At 52.7% G+C, this 16,485-nt stretch overlaps 2 protein-coding genes across 2 annotated transcripts in view; one reads left to right on the top strand and one right to left on the bottom strand.

Annotated features, from left to right (window-relative positions):
- Nucleotides 1-16,485, bottom strand: part of LOC147709413 (xanthine dehydrogenase/oxidase-like) — a 1,362,843-nt gene that overhangs the window by 368,525 nt on the left and 977,833 nt on the right. The window lies entirely within an intron of this gene.
- LOC147709415 (uncharacterized) lies at nucleotides 11,799-16,222 on the top strand. The gene is made up of 2 exons (XM_086925477.1): nucleotides 11,799-12,090; nucleotides 15,609-16,222. The coding sequence occupies exons 1-2, from the start codon at nucleotides 11,799-11,801 to the stop codon at nucleotides 16,220-16,222; spliced, it is 906 nt and encodes a 301-aa protein (XP_086781603.1).

The following is a 16,485-nucleotide window of genomic DNA, read 5'->3' as shown; positions in this document are numbered from 1 at the left end:
CCACTCAGTTTCCTATGGACCCTAAGCTATTTCATCTCCATGCCTATCGCGTCTATCAGTGAGCATTTATATAATATGGAGAGCACTTCTTTAGTGGTAAAAAGAGGCCCCTCCTTAGCTTCAACCCTCCAAATCAATCATCTTTTCAACAGAGTGATCACACGGGACTTAACTTTCATGTTTAAGTGCCCTCATCACAACTTTGATAATGATGCAGCCGTGACTAAATGTATATTGAGAAACTATCACATGGTGTTCTTGCATTTATCCCAATGAACAAGTTACCTATTTTTTTTAACACTCTTTCTGGTGGATACTCCAGCTGACTCCAGATTCCTCACCTTTAGAATATCCTTCTGGCACCAGACAAGATCTGGATTTTTTTTTAGCAATGCTCCAGCATGCCGGTAGCTGGCATCATGGAGCTCCGCTCTGACTGCCTGCCTAGTGTCTCGGAAGTAACAGATCAGAGCCGCATATTACCATCACCTCTGCATGCTAATGATTGTGATGTAGTGTTCTTTGAAAAGATGAACAATTGTTACTTACCTGTAAACAGGTGGTTCTCCAGTATTGGTGTATTTCATAGATTCACATGCTTGAATATTCCCCGTCATCGAAGTGGGAGTCCCACGGTAAATAAAATAGCAATAATGCTAAATATATATATATATAAATATATATAAATATATATGTACACATAATATATAATAATAAAGAAGAGGGAAACATAATAGAAACCTCAAAAAACGATTCCTACATAGGAATGCATGGTAAAGAGAAAAAATATTTGCAACACATCAGTGTCATTATGTTAGTCCAAATCACAGCCAATCAGGCGCCAGCACCCTCTAGAACCTTCTCCTCAAAAGCTCAAGCCCTCAGATTTTCGTAGCACAAGTAACTAAGAGTGCATGAGGAGAAGAAGAGCCTCTGAGGGGAGGAGGGTGGGTCGCATGTGAATCTATGAAAGATACCAATACTGGAGAACCACCTGTTTACAGGTAAGTAACAATTGTTCTTCTCCAGTATTAGGGGTGTCTTTCACAGATTCACATGCTTGAATAGAATAGAAAGCAGTAACCTCCGAGAACTGACATTGCTAGGCACATATATGGAAAAAACCAAGACAGTACTAGAAATAATACAGCCATGTAACACATCATAGCAATCACAGTAAAACATAAAGGAGGGGGGAACAGAGGCTCACCTTATTGAAAAAGATGGCAAAGTACTGCCTGTCCCACTGCGGTATCCGCTTCATTGATGGCATCCAAACAGTAATGTCTGGTGAAGGTGTGCCTGCTGGACCATGTCGCTGCACGGCAGATCTGATGAAGTGGCACACCAGCAAACAAGGTGGTGGATGAAGACATCGCCCTCGTAGAATGAGCCCTCACTGAACATTGCAATGGTCTGCCCGCTTGTTGGTGGCAGAAAGCAATGGCTGAGGAAAGCCACCGGGCAATAGTCGGCTTAGAAATTGGATGTCCCTTGCGCAGTCGTCCGTAGGCAATGAAAAGTTGGTCGGACTTGCGGAAAGGGGCAGTTCTGGCAATGTAAAACTTAAGACATCGTTTGATGTCCAGAGAATGTAAGCCCTGCTCCGCCGGAGATTTTGGTTCCGGAAAGAAAGTCTTGAGAAATACAGGCTCATTCAAATGAAAATCCGTAGGTACTTTAGGCATGAAAGAGGGGTTGGTCCGAAGTGCCACCCCGTCAGGTTTGAACTGTAGATAAGGCGGTTTGACAGTAAAAGCATGAAGGTCGCTCACGCGACGAGAGGAGGTCAAAGCCAGCAGAAGTGCAACCTTCCAAGTGATGAACTTGATATCCGCCCTGTGGATAGGCTCAAAAGGTGATTTCATAAGTTGAGATAGTACAACATTGAGGTGCCAAGCTGGAGGAGGGTGACACACAGGTGGAAACTTGCGGAAAAGCCCTTTGAAGAATTGACGTATAATCCGTGATGAACAGAGGGATGAAGAGCCATCATGTCGGAAACGGGATATAGCCGCTAAGAAAACTCTCAGTGTAGCATGAGAGAGACCTGACTGAGCGAGGCTCAAAAAGAATGGAAGGAGCTGCTCAGGAGTAGAATGGATGGGATGGATATTGGCCGTAGCGCACCAATGACAGAATCGCTTCCATTTAAGTTTGTAAGTCTTGATGGTAGACGGAGCTCTAGCATGAGCTAGGATGTCTCTGCACTCCTGGGATATGTTTAAACCAGCGAACTCAAGGTGCTCAGGTTCCAAGCCCACAATTGTAGCGTTGAGGGATCTGAATGACACACTAAGCCCTTGTCCATGGTTAGAAGGTCCAGACGAGGACGTAGAGGAATGGGCTCGCACAGGGACTTTTGGAGTAGCTCCGAAAACCATGCTTGTCTGGGCCAAAGAGGAGCAATCAGTAGGATGTGGCAGGGCTGCCTACGCATCTTCCACAGTACCCGCGGCATCAATGGGAGCGGCGGAAAAGCGTAAGCGATTAGACCGCTCCAGTTGATCAAAAGGGCATTCTCACAGGACTTTGGGTGGGGATGCCAACTTGCATAAGACGGGCATTTCTGGTTCTCCGGCGTCGCAAAGAGATCCAGATCCGGGTGACCCCATTTGCGGAACACACGATCCAGAGTCGGTTGGTGCAGTTCCCATTTGTGTGTCGAGGAAGTGGACCTGCTTAGAGAGTCGGCCAGGAGGTTGGATACGCCTGGAAGGTGGACAGCTGTCAAAGTGATTTGATGGCGAAGAGCCCAATCCCAGATTGACTGGGCCAAGCGGGACAGAAGCGGAGACCTGGTCCTCCCTGCTTGTTCACGTAGTGCATACTGGTGGTATTGTCCGTTTGGATTAGCACTGACTCCCCGTGTACAACTGGGAGGAAGGACTTGAGCGCCAGAAAAATCGCAATTAATTCTAGCCTGTTGATATGCCACGTGCGTTGCGTCGGCGACCACTTGCCCTTGATGGATAGGCCCTGAAGATGAGCGCCCCACCCCTCTAAGGAGGCGTCCGTCGTCAACGTAAGGTCTGGAGCATGATCGAGGAAGGACACACCCATTCCCAGATTTGCGGGCTGCGTCCACCAAAGTAGGCTCTGTTTCATGCGAGCTGTGACGGCAACAAGGTCGTTGAAGGATCTGGAGACCTGACGCCACTGTAAGTCCAGTTCTTCCTGAATGGGACGGGCGCGCAACCTGCAATTTGGGATCAGTGCGATACAAGATGAAGCCATTCCCAAGAATGATTTTAATGTCCGAACAGAAACGGACTGTTTTCTTCGAATAAGGGAGACCAGACGAAGAATCTTTAGACGTCGTTTGTCCGAGACGAACGCTTTTGAGAGCTGCGTGTCTAGGATTGCTCCCAGGAAAGATCTGCAAACTGTGACTTCTCTTTGTTGATGGTCAACCCTAGAGACCGAAACACTTGCTGGCAAAGGCGCGTGTTCCGATCCAGTTGATGGTGGCATTGAGACTTGAGAAGGCAATCGTCTAAATAGGGAAAGATCTGAACTCCATGTAGATGCAAGTGAGCCACCACTGGGGCCAGTACCTTCGTGAACACACGAGGAGCTGAACGCAGTCCGAAGGGTAGCACCTTGAACTGAAAATGCATTGGCCCCACTTTGAAACGCAGGTACTGGCGATGTTGTTTGATTATTGGAACATGAAAGTATGCGTCTTGAAGATCTATGGTGGTCATAAAATCGTCGCTGGATAGAAGACGCAGAACTTCCAGTAGTGTCAGCATACAGAATGATTGTGACTTCAGGAACTGGTTGAGAGCCCTCAAATACAGAATGGGTCGCCAATCTCCGTTCTTCTTGAGTATGAGGAAGAATCGAGAGTAAAAACCTCTCCCTCTTTGATGTATAGGGACCACTTCGACTGCACCCTTCAACACAAGAAGACGGACCTGATGGAAGAGCTCCTCAAGATGTGGAGGAGGTGGGCCACGAGGTGGAGTGCAAGGAGGAATCTCTGTAAACTCCAGGGTGTGACCCCGTTTGACAATGTCCAATACCCAGCGGTCCGATGTGATCGAGGACCACTGGGAATAAAACAGAGAGATTCGCCCTCCAACACTTTGAGAATGGCACAAGTCATTGGCGTTTCTGAGTGGTGCCACGATAGGACAACTTTCCTCTGTAAGGTCTGGAGGGTTGCTGACTAGAATGCTGGTTGGACGTGTAACGTTGGCCGCTCTGAGTGTAGGAGCGGTATTGTTGCCCTCCTCAGAAGTTGGAAGAAGTGCCACGTCCGCGCGCACCTCGAAAGTACTGTTTCCGAAATTGGAGCGTGCCCAAGGACTTCGCCGTATCGGTGTCCTTCTTGATGGACTTGAGGGCATCATCGATATGGGATCCGAACAGTGATTCCCCATCATAAGGCATATCCAATATTTTGCTTTGGACTTCCTGCCGGAAGGAGGTGGATTTCAGCCAACCCTGTCTTCGGAGTGCAGCCGCACTTTCCAGGAGGCGGAAACCTGTGTTAGCGATATCGACTGCACAGTCGATGATTTCTTCCGCTGCCCTTTGACCATCGCGGAGAATCTGTTGTGCGTCAGTCTTGCCTGCATCAGGTATGAGTGACATGAAATCTGCAATATCTGACCACATCTGCCGGTCATAGCGTCCCAAGATGGCTAAAGCACTGGCTGCTTGGACAGAAGTTGAGGCCATCGTTGAGAACTTGCGGCCAATAGCATCTAAGCGTCGACCCTCTCTATCCGGAGGGGATGTGATTTGGGATGCTGGATTCCGAGCTCAACGCTGTGCGGCCTGAGTCATAAAAGAATCCGGTTTGGGATGAGAAGTCAGGCAAGCTGGAGAGCCAGTGGGGGCCTTGTACTTCTTTTCAAGGCGTGGAATCTGAGCAGGTAAGGAGTTTGGAGCTTTCATTAGTTTAATGCCCTCTTTCCACACAAACTCAATAATAGGAATAGTGTGTACCTGCTTATAAGGTTTATCTTTAAAGTCATAGAGAAAGCAATCTTCCTCGTGTTGTGACCGTGGAAGTTTGAAACGCTGAGTCGCTTTATCCATTAAAAGATGGAAACTGGCAATATCAACTGGTGGCGAGTCACTTGAAGTACCAGGTTGAGGAGAAGGCATTTGCGTCCTATAATCGTCCCAGTCGGCCATATCCTGATCACCTGCTTCATCATCTGTCTCGTCAGGAACTTCACCATCCTCCCGTCCTGCGTTCGCTTCATCATCCGCATCCTGCGGATATACAGTGGTATGGATGCTAATAGATCTATGAATCCGAGACGAAGTTGTAGTTGGTACGACAGGTGGCAATGAAGGTGGAGGTAGCACCACAGGAGCGGGAGATTGTGCAGGTGTAGTTTGCGGACTAGCCGGGAAACGGCGGTTGTAATCATCCAGCATATGCTGGAGATTAGAAATTAAGGTCAAAGGAATGGTGGCCACAGGGGTTTGAACGAACTGTTCCTCCTGTTGAAATTCTGGCTCACCGCCATCATCAGAGTCTGTGTCCTGACATTTAATTATTAAATCAGAGGGACTATGTGCTGCCCCAAACGTGTCCTCTTCATGCTCCGAGTCTGATGTAGTTGCAAACATCGGAGAAGGTGGTTGAAGGTCTGGTTCTGAAATCTGTTGGCAGGGTACTGTAGTGCGAGACTGTGAAGATTTAGAGGTCTTCAAGGGCACTAACGGTACAGATGCAAATGAAATTGTTGCCGTCGTCGACGGAGCTGTTACCGACGACGAGGCTGAGTTAGCTGTTGTGACCGGTAAGTTTGAAGAAACCTGCGTCGACGGAGTGGTCGTCGACGAGGTCGTCGACGGTGTCACCGCCGACGAGCGATCCATTGTTGAAGCAGCCGTCGACAGGTTCGTCGTCGTCGACGGGTTCGCCGTCGATGCTGGTACTGAGTCCGTCGACGGAGCCCTCGTCGACGGGCCTGTCTTCGTCGACGAGATCTTCTTCGTCGACGAGATCTTGGTCGACGGTGTCTTCGTCGATGAGGCTTTCGTCGACGGCGTCGTCGACGACGACGATGACTTTGGGTCTTTCGTCGACGAGGATTCTCTCTTCTTCGTCGACGAGATGAGAATTGTCGACGGGACAGGTTTAGACGGCAACTAAACCCTCGTCGACGTGAAGGCCGTCGACGAAACCATCGTCGATGATGAGAAAGCCAAAGTGGTAGTCAGTGTAGTCGTCGAAGATGCAGGCAAAGCCGCTTTCGTCGACGGAGCGCTCGTAGACACTCTCGTCGACGGCGGGACTGTAAGAGGTGTGAAGACACCTCGAGAGGTAGCCAAAGACGCCTGAGAGCCAGGCCTCGTGGGCGTAGAGGTGGTAGGAATGGCAGTAGATACCACAGGAGCCACAGACAGGGCTAATTTTGGCTTCTTGAGGAAAGGAGAAGGAACCTCCTGGACACTACCCCTCTTAGAGGCTGCTGACGAAAAACCAGATTGTAAACTCTCTGCGTCGGACACTAAAGAGTCCTTGTCCTTAAGACGCTGCAGCCAAAGAAGAAGACGGCCTTCCCTGTCCTTAAGAGTTTTGGTAGAAAAGGTTCTACAAAACTTGCAGCTGCCAGCCTCATGATCCGGATATAAACAATAAATACACTTCTGGTGGGGGTCCTTTTCAAAAAGGCGAAGCTTCCCACAAGAAGAACATGGTCTAAATAAAGACTTCTTACTTGACATTGTAGTAATTTCTGGAAAACTAGAAGATAAAGTTCTGAAAACTGAGCAGAGCTCAGGGAGACTCCCTTCACACGACGTGCGGTAGAAAATCTGAGGGCTTGAGCTTCTGAGGAGAAAGTTCTAGAGGGTGCTGGCGCCTGATTGGCTGTGATTTGGACTAACATAATGACACTGATGTGTTGCAAATAGTTTTTCTCTTTACCATGCATTCCTATGTAGGAATCGTTTTTTGAGGTTTCTATTATGTTTCCCTCTTCTTTATTATTATATATTATGTGTACATATATATTTATATATACTTATATATATATATTTAGCATTATTGCTATTTTATTTACCGTGGGACTCCCACTTCGACGACAGGGAATATTCAAGCATGTGAATCTATGAAAGACACCCCTAATACTGGAGAAAGGTACTCATCTCTTTCCTAAATTGAAGCCGCGTTGGGAGATCCTGATGGATAATAGGATGTTGTTCCAGATCCTGAGTGCAGAGAAGGTAAGGTCATCTGACTCTAGTGTAGGTTTCTTTAGGTGTGGGAGGATCTGGCCTCTCTTGTAAGTTTCCAAGAACATCCCTTGAGTGAGGTATGCAGTGACAATGGTCAGTAGGGTTGAGACAGCATTCCCGTTGAGGTGTTTGATGAACGATTAAGATAAGACATCATCTTCTTAAGCAGTGGCTTTGAGGGAGTGGAGTATGATGGCAAGAACTGCAAGAGAAGGGGCTTTTAAAGGATGGACACTGCAGCATTCTACGGGAAGGGTGAGCATAAGAGAGGAAGCGGGCTTGGTGCTGTCAGTGTGCTTAACTCCAATTTAGGACTTTCTAGATGGTAAATAGATGCCACTCCAAAGAACAGTGAGGAAGAAGTAGTGAGGTGTCTGCAGTATCATGAGAAAGAGAGCCAAATGTGTGCAGCTCGTTATTCAGATGAATACTTTTAACTGCAGATTATTCACCTTTAGATACCTAAGCAGTACCTTCCAAAGGTGGAGGGTCTGTGGAGTGGACTCAAATCAAAAAGTCCTACAGAAACGAATAGGTGAAGTGTCCTTCCCTCCAGACCCAGTTGTCAAGGCAATATACGCATCAACACACAGTTCGCATCCTAGCTGATATGACGGACAGGCACCCTGCCTGCCAACTCAGTCACCGTAGCATTGACTATGTTAAAATGGGCTTTCTGACCTCCAGGTGGCTCTTTCTTAGCCAGTGCATAGCAGATCTTGATGCATAGGGCTATCCACCTCTATAGGCTTCGCTTCTGTAAAGCCTTCCCTTTCTTAACTCCAGAAAACTTCTCAAAAAGCTGATCGTCTACACGACGAGCCTTGGAATGATCAATATAAAATCTCAGAGCCTTTTTTTGGGTCCAAATGATGGAGCTGCTACAACTCATTTGAGGGGTCAGGGGAAGCAAAGAACAAATAAACAAAGGAAGAGTGTCCCTCAGAGAAGCGTTATAGCACGTAGGATTTGAGGCCAGTTGTAAGTGGTCAGAAAAACAGACCAATTTCAAGAAAAAATACAAGATTTTTTCAGGAAACCCTCACTCACCCTAGTGGTGACATGCTTCATCATCGGGTCCACTGGGAGAGATCGAATACCTCCCCGGTGTGCTGCGACGCCAGGAGACTGCGGAGCAGGTTTGTGTGAAGGAAGAATGTGAAAAAGGGGGGTTGAGTGAATTTAAAAATGTCAAAAGTTGTACCAAAAAATCATTTATTAGCTGGTCAACTTGACATGATAGAAACTAGCTATGTGTAGGGAGAACTAACCAAATAAAATATACTGGTGTTTCCCTGTTAAAGAGAGGTCAACATGTTTCTGCCCGTGGTATGTGTGACTTTACAGGGCTTTCTTCAGGACCAGTTAGCGAGTGTTACCTTAACAGGTGTGGGCGCGCTAAGGCCCACCCTGCTAAAGGCAGTGAAAGTTAAAAATAGCACTATGTATAAAAAGGTGCAATAAAAGAAACAAACTAATAAGTTGGGGATTTACCTCTATTACGAGGAACCTAGAAGTTTGTACAAAAAGTGAACCACGCCCCATAGAACTCAGGAGGGGGGTGGGAGCGACAATGGCACACCGCCCGCAACGCTCTGCACCCTCTCGGTACCTAGCTGTTCCCTCGCTGGATCTCGTGGATCAAAGAACAAACCTATAGTGATCAACTGCCCAACGTGGAAGGAAGTCACAACCTTAGATAAAAAGCCCGCCTGAGTCCTCAGCACCAATTTGCCTTGAAAGAGGGAGGATGCCTAGGTGAGAGGTGTGGTGCATCGGCCTGAGCGGCTGACTCTGGAGCACAGGGCTCATGGTTTGAGCCCCGGCGGCAGATCAGCTCAGCATCATGTGACTCTGCGTAATAGCTCTCTTAATCTAACAAAAAGGCCCAAGCGCCTGGATACCCTTAGGGGTGATAATTTGCGATTTAAAAATCTGGAATATTCTGGAAGAAGATAGCATAGAGACTGTAGTTTTCTCACGTGACTAGATGAAGTTATCACAATGATGATGGACATTTTCTGACGCAAGAGATGAAGTAAGCAACTATGCACAGGCATGAAGGGTGTGCACATAGAAAATGAGATGAACAAGTTAAGGTCCCACTGGGGCATTACAAACAGTAGCGGAGGGAACATGTGTGTTAAGCCATTATTAAACCATATCACTACTAAGGATTTTTTTTAAATGGTTGAACTGGCAAATGTAGAAGGCTGAAAGGGCCAGCAAGTAATCTTCTGCAGTGCCCACTGAAAGGCTGTACTGGGTTAACGACAGAAGAAACAAGCAAACAGCTATCTATTTGAAAAGGGTCTGTACACAGGGCACTATGTAAGGCTACATGTTTGTCGCAGCACCCAGCATTGATGAATTTTGTGGAAGGGCATCTGGCAGTGAGGATAACATCCACTGCTTCAGATTGCAAGTCAAATGCAGGCAATTGCTGCCTCTCAATCTCCATGCATGGAGATATCAATTGTAAAGGATTGGATTAAGAGGGAGACGTGGCTAGCGCTAGCCGGCCATGATGGCGGTCGACTGCCGTTAGAGCTACGGAACCACCCGGGGAATTTATTCTGCTGCCGGGAGCCTACGGGTGCCTGGCCCTGATCTACAGTGCGGGCGTGGTGCTGGCGCCCCTGTGCATGACTGGGGCAACCTGGCTATACCCGCGGCGGCTCCTGTGCGGCCGTAGCGGCGTGGGGCACTAAATTACGTGCGGAGGTGGAGGATCGAGTAACCGCCCCCCCCCCGGAGAGCGACGAGCGGCGCCTCTGGCACGGTACTGCCCCCATTCCCTATCCTGCCCTGGGTCGGACACAAGGGATACTTTTTGGATCGAGGCCTGGAGGGGAGAGTTGCGGGTCGGAGGGGAAGACCTGCGCAGCGCCCTATCGGACCATGGAGCTGGGCCCGGACTGCACTGGCGGTCTACGCCCTGTGTCGGCCTGAGCTCGGGGGGCTGCGCGGGATCCTGCTGTGGGCCGATGCGGTCCCCGGGGGAATGCAGGTCGACAGACTAGTCTTCCCCCGGGGTGTTCGCGCGAGGACACGGCAGGCGGAAGTTAGGTAAGTGGTTTAGGCAGGGGTGGTAGGGGTTAGGTAGGAGGCTACTTATGGGGGGACAGGAGAGGAACAACTTCCTTTTCCTGTCCCCGGTGCCTCAGGGAAGAGTTAGGTTTTTGTCGGAGCGTAGGCGGAGTGTGACTTAGGTAGGCGGTGTGTTATTAGCGTGGGTTGTTGTCTTGGTGTCCCAGGACGACGAGTAGGCTAGTGTGTACGGCGCATTTAGGCGGGTTGTGATTTAGTGTAATTTTTACTTATATCGGAGCGGGTGCTCCGGGCGGCGAGTGTAGGGTGCCAAACGTCACGCATCTCGCGGACGTTCAGAGCGGGTTGCCGATCCTCACGCATCTCGCGGAGGGTGATTTGCCGGTTTTGTTCAATGGCTGTCCCTGATGCTGAGGCAGTTAGGGCTGCTTTACTGGTGCTTGGCCGGGCTGGGAGGGCAGATCTCCTCCAGCCCGGTGTCCTGGATCAGGCCTGGGTCGGCATGACCCGCCCGACCAGGTCTGCGTCAGCGGGAGTGGCAGCTGTGGTGGCTGCCTGTAAGGAGGAGCCTGCTGGGTCGAGGGATGGGGGGCCCAGGAGGGGGAAGGCCAGGAAGGTGCAGGAGCCCCCAAAGAAGGGAGGGAGGAGATTGAGTCTCCCAGCTAAGGTCGGGGCTAAGGGGGAGGTGGTCCCGGAGGGGGGTGGGGGGGCGGAGGCCCCGAGCTGGAGGCTGATGGGCAAGTGCAGGGACAGGAGTTGCTGGCGTCTCGGGCCGGACTGTCCAGGAGTTTGAGCCAGTTGGCGGGGTACGGGGGGAGCAGTGATGGCAGTGGGGGGGAGGACTCTGATGAGTGGGAGGTGGCGGCTGGGGATGAATTCGCCCTCTTGCTGTCGGGGGAGGAATCTGGGGGGAGGCTAGTTTCACGGCTGTTGAGCAGCCGGTTGACCTGTCTAAGGGCCGGAAGGGGGTGGTGAAGTCCCAGGGTTCCAAGGGAAAGGGCCCCGTCAAGGGGCAGCAGCGGGGCGGGGCTGGGCACGGGACGGGTGGTGCTGTGGCACCCTTGCCAGGGAATGGAGGGCCGGGGCAGACGTCCATGTTTGACCGGTGGGCCCATATGACCGAGGAGGAGAGGGCGAGGGACCAGCGGCGGGTCATCGAAGAGTATGAGAGGGAGTGGCAGCGCTTGTGTGCCGCCTGGGAAGAGAAGATGGGAGGGGTGCCCGTGGGCGATGGGGCCCCGGCACCAGGGCGAGGCAGGTCGTCGGCCATTGGCCGTGGTAGGGGGGCCCCTGGGTCGCACGGTCAGTGGGTCTGGGTGGAGAATGCAGGGACTGCCTTGACGGATCAGAGACCTGGTGGCACCGGGGCCTCCCCGAGCGCATACGGCTCAGGGGTGGGGGGGGTCAGGCCAGCAGGGTCAGCTGGCAGAGGCCGGGGTGGGCCGGCGGGGCGCAAAACGGCCTCCAAACGCCGGGACGAAGATGCAGGGGGGTCCGCGGCGGCCTGCCCTCCACCGAGGGAGCGGGCACTGACCATGTTGGAGTGTGAATTTACGCCTGGTGTGAAAGGGAAGGGTGCTAAAAGAGTCGTGACTGAGGTGGTGCCGCTGGATGTTCAGGATGAATGGTTGGATTATGAGGATGATGAGGATGAGTTGGAAGAGGGTGAGTTGCGTCAGCCTGGGCGTGTGTGCAGGGCTAAGGGGGCAGCTACCAAGGTTGGTGCTTCTCAGGAGGCACGAGATGGCGCCGGTCGGGCCACCAGCGGGATTTCAAGGCCGGCGGACGCACGGCGACAGGAGCGGGAGGCTCCTGCAACTTTGTCAGGTGAGGGCTCTTGGTGGGACGCCTGGCTGGATGGGGGGAGCGGGGGGAGGAAGAAGCCCTGCCGGTCGGTGGGGGTGGGGGAAGGGTCTGTGCGGGCTGGAGCCCAAGGCGGTGGGGAGCCTGTGAAGGCTGCTGGGGGCAAGCAGGTCGCAACGGCCAGCGCGCAGACGGACAAGGTGGAAGACCTGGAGGGGAAGGAGGAGGGTGTGAGTGGGGTGGAGAAACTGAGGAAGAAGTTGCCGTACATGGGGCTGGGTGTGCCCCTGGGGTCTCATTTGTCGGAGAAGACTAGGGCGAGGATTTGGAGGCACGAGTATGTGGATGTGTTCAAGCTTTTGCACAGGGAGGTTCAGGCGAAGGAGGGGTCTAAGGAGGAGGAATGGGAACTGACCAGGCGGCCGAGGGTGCCGGTTACTATGGAGAATTGGACTTCTGCCTTTCTGATTTATGCGAGTATATATTGTGAGAAGCATGGGGATCGGGCTATCGCTTTGTTTAAATACATGGACGTGATAAGGAAGGCGCAGATGCATTTCGGGGGTTTCGCTTGGTTGAGCTATGACGAAGAGTTCAGGGCTCGGGTCAGTGTTAACCCGGATAAGCCGTGGGGGGATGTGGATCAGGAGCTTTGGCTCCAGTGGATGTCCTCGACGCAGGCGGCGGCGTCTACTCATACGGCCAGCGGTCTTCCGGTCACGTATCGGTCCTTTCAGCCGCGTCCCGCCCAATCTGGGGCGGGTAGCCAGGGTACCCCAAGTGGTCATGGGAGCCAGCCCGTGTGGTCCGGCTCAGCGGGTCAGCAATACAAGCCGGTCGCTTCAGGAGCATGCTGGGGGTTTAACAGAGGTTTCTGCAACCGCCCCTCCTGTAAGTTCAAGCATGAGTGTTCTAAGTGTGGGGGTCGCCACCCGGTCACGCAGTGCCTCACCCTGGCTACGCCGTCAGAACAGTGGAAATTTGCCAAGGGTAGGGGGCAGCCTGGGCCGAAGGGCCCGTACTCCGGTTAAGGTGGAGGCCATGGGTCCATGGCTCTCCCGGTACCCTGATAAGGAGGCAGCGTTGCGTTTGTACTGGGGGTTTGTGGAAGGTTTTCAGATTGGCTATCAGGGGCCCAGGGAGAGGCGTTGGGCTGAGAATTTGCGGTCTGCTAAAGAGTTGCCGGGGGTAGTGGCGTGTAAATTGGAGAAGGAGGTGTCGGAGGGCAGGATTGCGGGTCCATTTTCGGAGTGGCCCTTGGCGGATCTCATCGTGTCACCGTTGGGGGTGGTGCCCAAGAAGGAGCGAGGGGAGTACCGGTTGATCCATCCCTTGTCCTGGCCGGAAGGCGGGTCGGTGAAGGATTTCATTGCTGAGGATGACTCGAGGGTGTTGTACGCTTCGGTGGATGATGCCATTGGGTTGGTGCGGTCGTGTGGGAGGGGGGCGGAGATGGCCAAGTGTGACATCAAGTCGGCCTTTCGGCTTCTTCCCATTCATCCGGCGGATTTCTCTCTCTTGGGTATGCAGTTTGATGGGGCCATTTTTGTGGACATGGTGCTGCCAATGGGCTGTGCGATTTCCTGCGCGCTCTTCGAGACTTTCAGCTCCTTTTTGCAGTGGGCCTTTGTGGACCGCTGTGGGCACCGGCTGGTGTCCCACTACTTGGATGATTTTCTGTTTGTGGGTTCTGGACGTTCGGGTGACTGTGGTCAGGCGCTGCGACAGTTTCAGTTGTTGGCTCAGGATTTTGGCGCCAGAGAAGACGGAAGGGCCCAGTTGTTGTCTGACGTTCCTCGGAATTGAATTGGATTCGGTGGCCTGGCAGGCGCGCTTGCCGGTGGCGAAGGTGGCTGAGATGCAGGATGCTTTGAGGAATGCGATTGCGGTTCGGAAGCTGGATTTGAGGTCTGTGCAGCGCTTGCTGGGTTTGTTGAACTTTGCCTGTAGAGTGGTGAGGGCCGGGAGGACTTTCTGTAGGCGGCTCGGCATGGCCATGTCGGGCGTGGCCCTCCCACATCACAGGGTCAGGATCACGCTGGGGGTCCGGTCGGACTTGCGAGTGTTGCTGGTCTTTCTTGAGGATTTCAATGGAGTGTCGTTGGATTTTGTGCGGGACAGGATGGTGTGGCAGGTTCAGCTTTACTCGGATGCAGCGGGGGCGGCTGGTTTCGGAATTTTCTGGGACGGTCGCTGGTGCGCGGAAAGGTGGCCGGATCATTGGCTGCGGCAGGGCAGGAGCATCGCTTTCTTGGAGTTCTTTCCCTTGTTGGTGGCGTTGCTGGTGTGGGGCCCGGAGTTCAAGAACAGGTCTGTGTTGTTCCACGTGGACAATATGACGGTGGTGGACTTGGTCAACAATCAGAAAGCAAGAGATCTGAGGGTGCTGCGATTGCTGCGAAGTTTCATGCTGCTATGTCTGCGTTACAATGTGCTGTTTCGCGCACAGCATGTGCCTGGCGCAAGTAACGAAATTGCGGATGCGTTATCTCGTTCGCAGTGGCTGCGCTTCAGGGAGCTGGCGCCGGGGACCAAGGTGCCGGAGGGTATCTGGGCGTGGGGGGAGTGAGAGTGGTGGGTTTGGTGGAACGGTCGCTGGCGGAGTCTACCAGGCGGGCATACAGATTGGCTTGGAATGAGTTTGGGAAGTTTGTGGGCCTGGGAGCGGGGGTGCTGGGTTTGCCGAAGGAGGAGTGCGAAAGGCGGGTTGTGCGCTTTGTGCTGGATTGCATGGATAAGGGACTGTCACAGACAACGATTGCTGGCAAGTTGGCGGGTGTGTCGTTTTACTGCATGTTGTATTTGGGTTTTGATCCGACTAGTTCGGATCTGCTGAGCCGAATGTTGAAGGGTTGGGGGCGGGTGCGGGCTGAGTTGGGGGGCGGGGAGTTGCCCAGGGAGGCGGTCACGTTTGACTTGTTGAGGTTGATTTTGCAGGAATTGGTTTTTTGTTGCTATGACGGGGGGGAGGTGGCGCTTTTTCGCCTATGCATGATCTGGATGTTTTTTGGAGCGTTTCGCGTATCGGAGCTGTTGGGGGCGCGGGGGGCGCCGGGTAGGGTGTTTGCTGATGTGCGGGTGGACGGGCTTCGTCTGGGCATTTGGTTGGGGCGGTCCAAGACTGACCAGTTGGGTCGGGGTAAATGGGTGTGGTTGTCGGTGAGTGGGTGTGAGGGTGTGTGTCCGGTGCGGGAATGGCTGTCTTTTAGGCAGAGAGTGCAGCGGACGGAAGGGGAGATCTTTGTGCATGTATCGCGGAAGCGTTTGACGTCGGGTCAGTTGTTGGCAGTGCTACGGATGGCTTTGCGGAGGCTGGGTAGGGACCCGGCTCGGTTTGGCACGCATTCCTTTCGGATTGGGGCGGCTACAGCGGCGGCAGGTTTGGGTTGGTCATGGGAGGAGATCAGAAGGATCGGTCGCTGGAGGTCGCGGTGCTGCGAGCGCTATGTGCGCAAGTGAGGGCGGGAGCGCAACGCTTGGACGGCGACGCTGCTTGGCGTAGTTTCTTGTCTGCCTTGGTACTAATGTCTTTTTCTTCGTAGGTTGTGTTCGTGGGCCAGGGGCCAAGACGGTCATTTGGGTCGTGGGGCACTCGTTTGTGCATTGGGCTTCGAAGTATGCTGCCAGACAGGTGTACGGTCGTAGCCTGGGCCTGAGGAGCAGCCATCATGAAGTGCAATGGTGGGGTAAGAGCGGAATGAGATGGGGTGAACTGTTACCATGGCTGACAAAGAAAGTGTCGCAGCTGGGCTGCCCGGATTTGATCATCATTCACCTGGGGGAAAATGACTTAGTGAAACAATCGGGGGTGTCACTGTCGCACTTGATGCAGAGGGACTTGGAGGTAATGAAGAACAATCTGGCTGGCGCCTGCATTGTATGGACTGAGTTTGTGCCGAGGAGGATTTGGAGGGGTGCACTTAAGCCTGCGGCTGTGGAAAGGGCCCGCAGGAAACTTAATAGGGCTATGAGACTCTTTTGCGCAGATCGGGGGATTAAAGTGCTGGCTCATGACGGGCTCCAGCTGGAACAACCTCTTCTTTTCAGGGACGATGGCGTGCACCTTTCTCACATGGGAAATGCATTCTACCTCATGGAGCTGCGGGACTTGATCAGTGGTCTGTGGAACGAGTCAATTTGGTGTAGGAGAGTCTGAGTTCAAAAGGTGCACGCTTGGTGGGGCAGGTAACCGGCCTCCAGGGGGTTCCCTGGGTGGCGGGAACTGGGAGGGGTGGGGAGTCCATGACGGGCAGAATCACCCTTACAGGGAGGGGGTTACAGGCGAGAGAGTGGTAGACGGGAGTGCGATGGACGGAAATGACCGAGGAGTCGGGAAGTGGAAAGGGGAAGTGAATGGGATGCAAAGAGGTTGTGGTGTGATTTGGGAATGGATGGTGGAGCACGTGAGTGGATGACGGT

This window comes from Lissotriton vulgaris, chromosome 6 (assembly GCF_964263255.1).
Source record: "Lissotriton vulgaris chromosome 6, aLisVul1.2, whole genome shotgun sequence".
Lineage (NCBI taxonomy): Eukaryota > Metazoa > Chordata > Amphibia > Caudata > Salamandridae > Lissotriton > Lissotriton vulgaris.
Note: the sequence above shows the minus strand (reverse complement) of the source record. Positions and strands in the feature narration are given on the sequence as shown.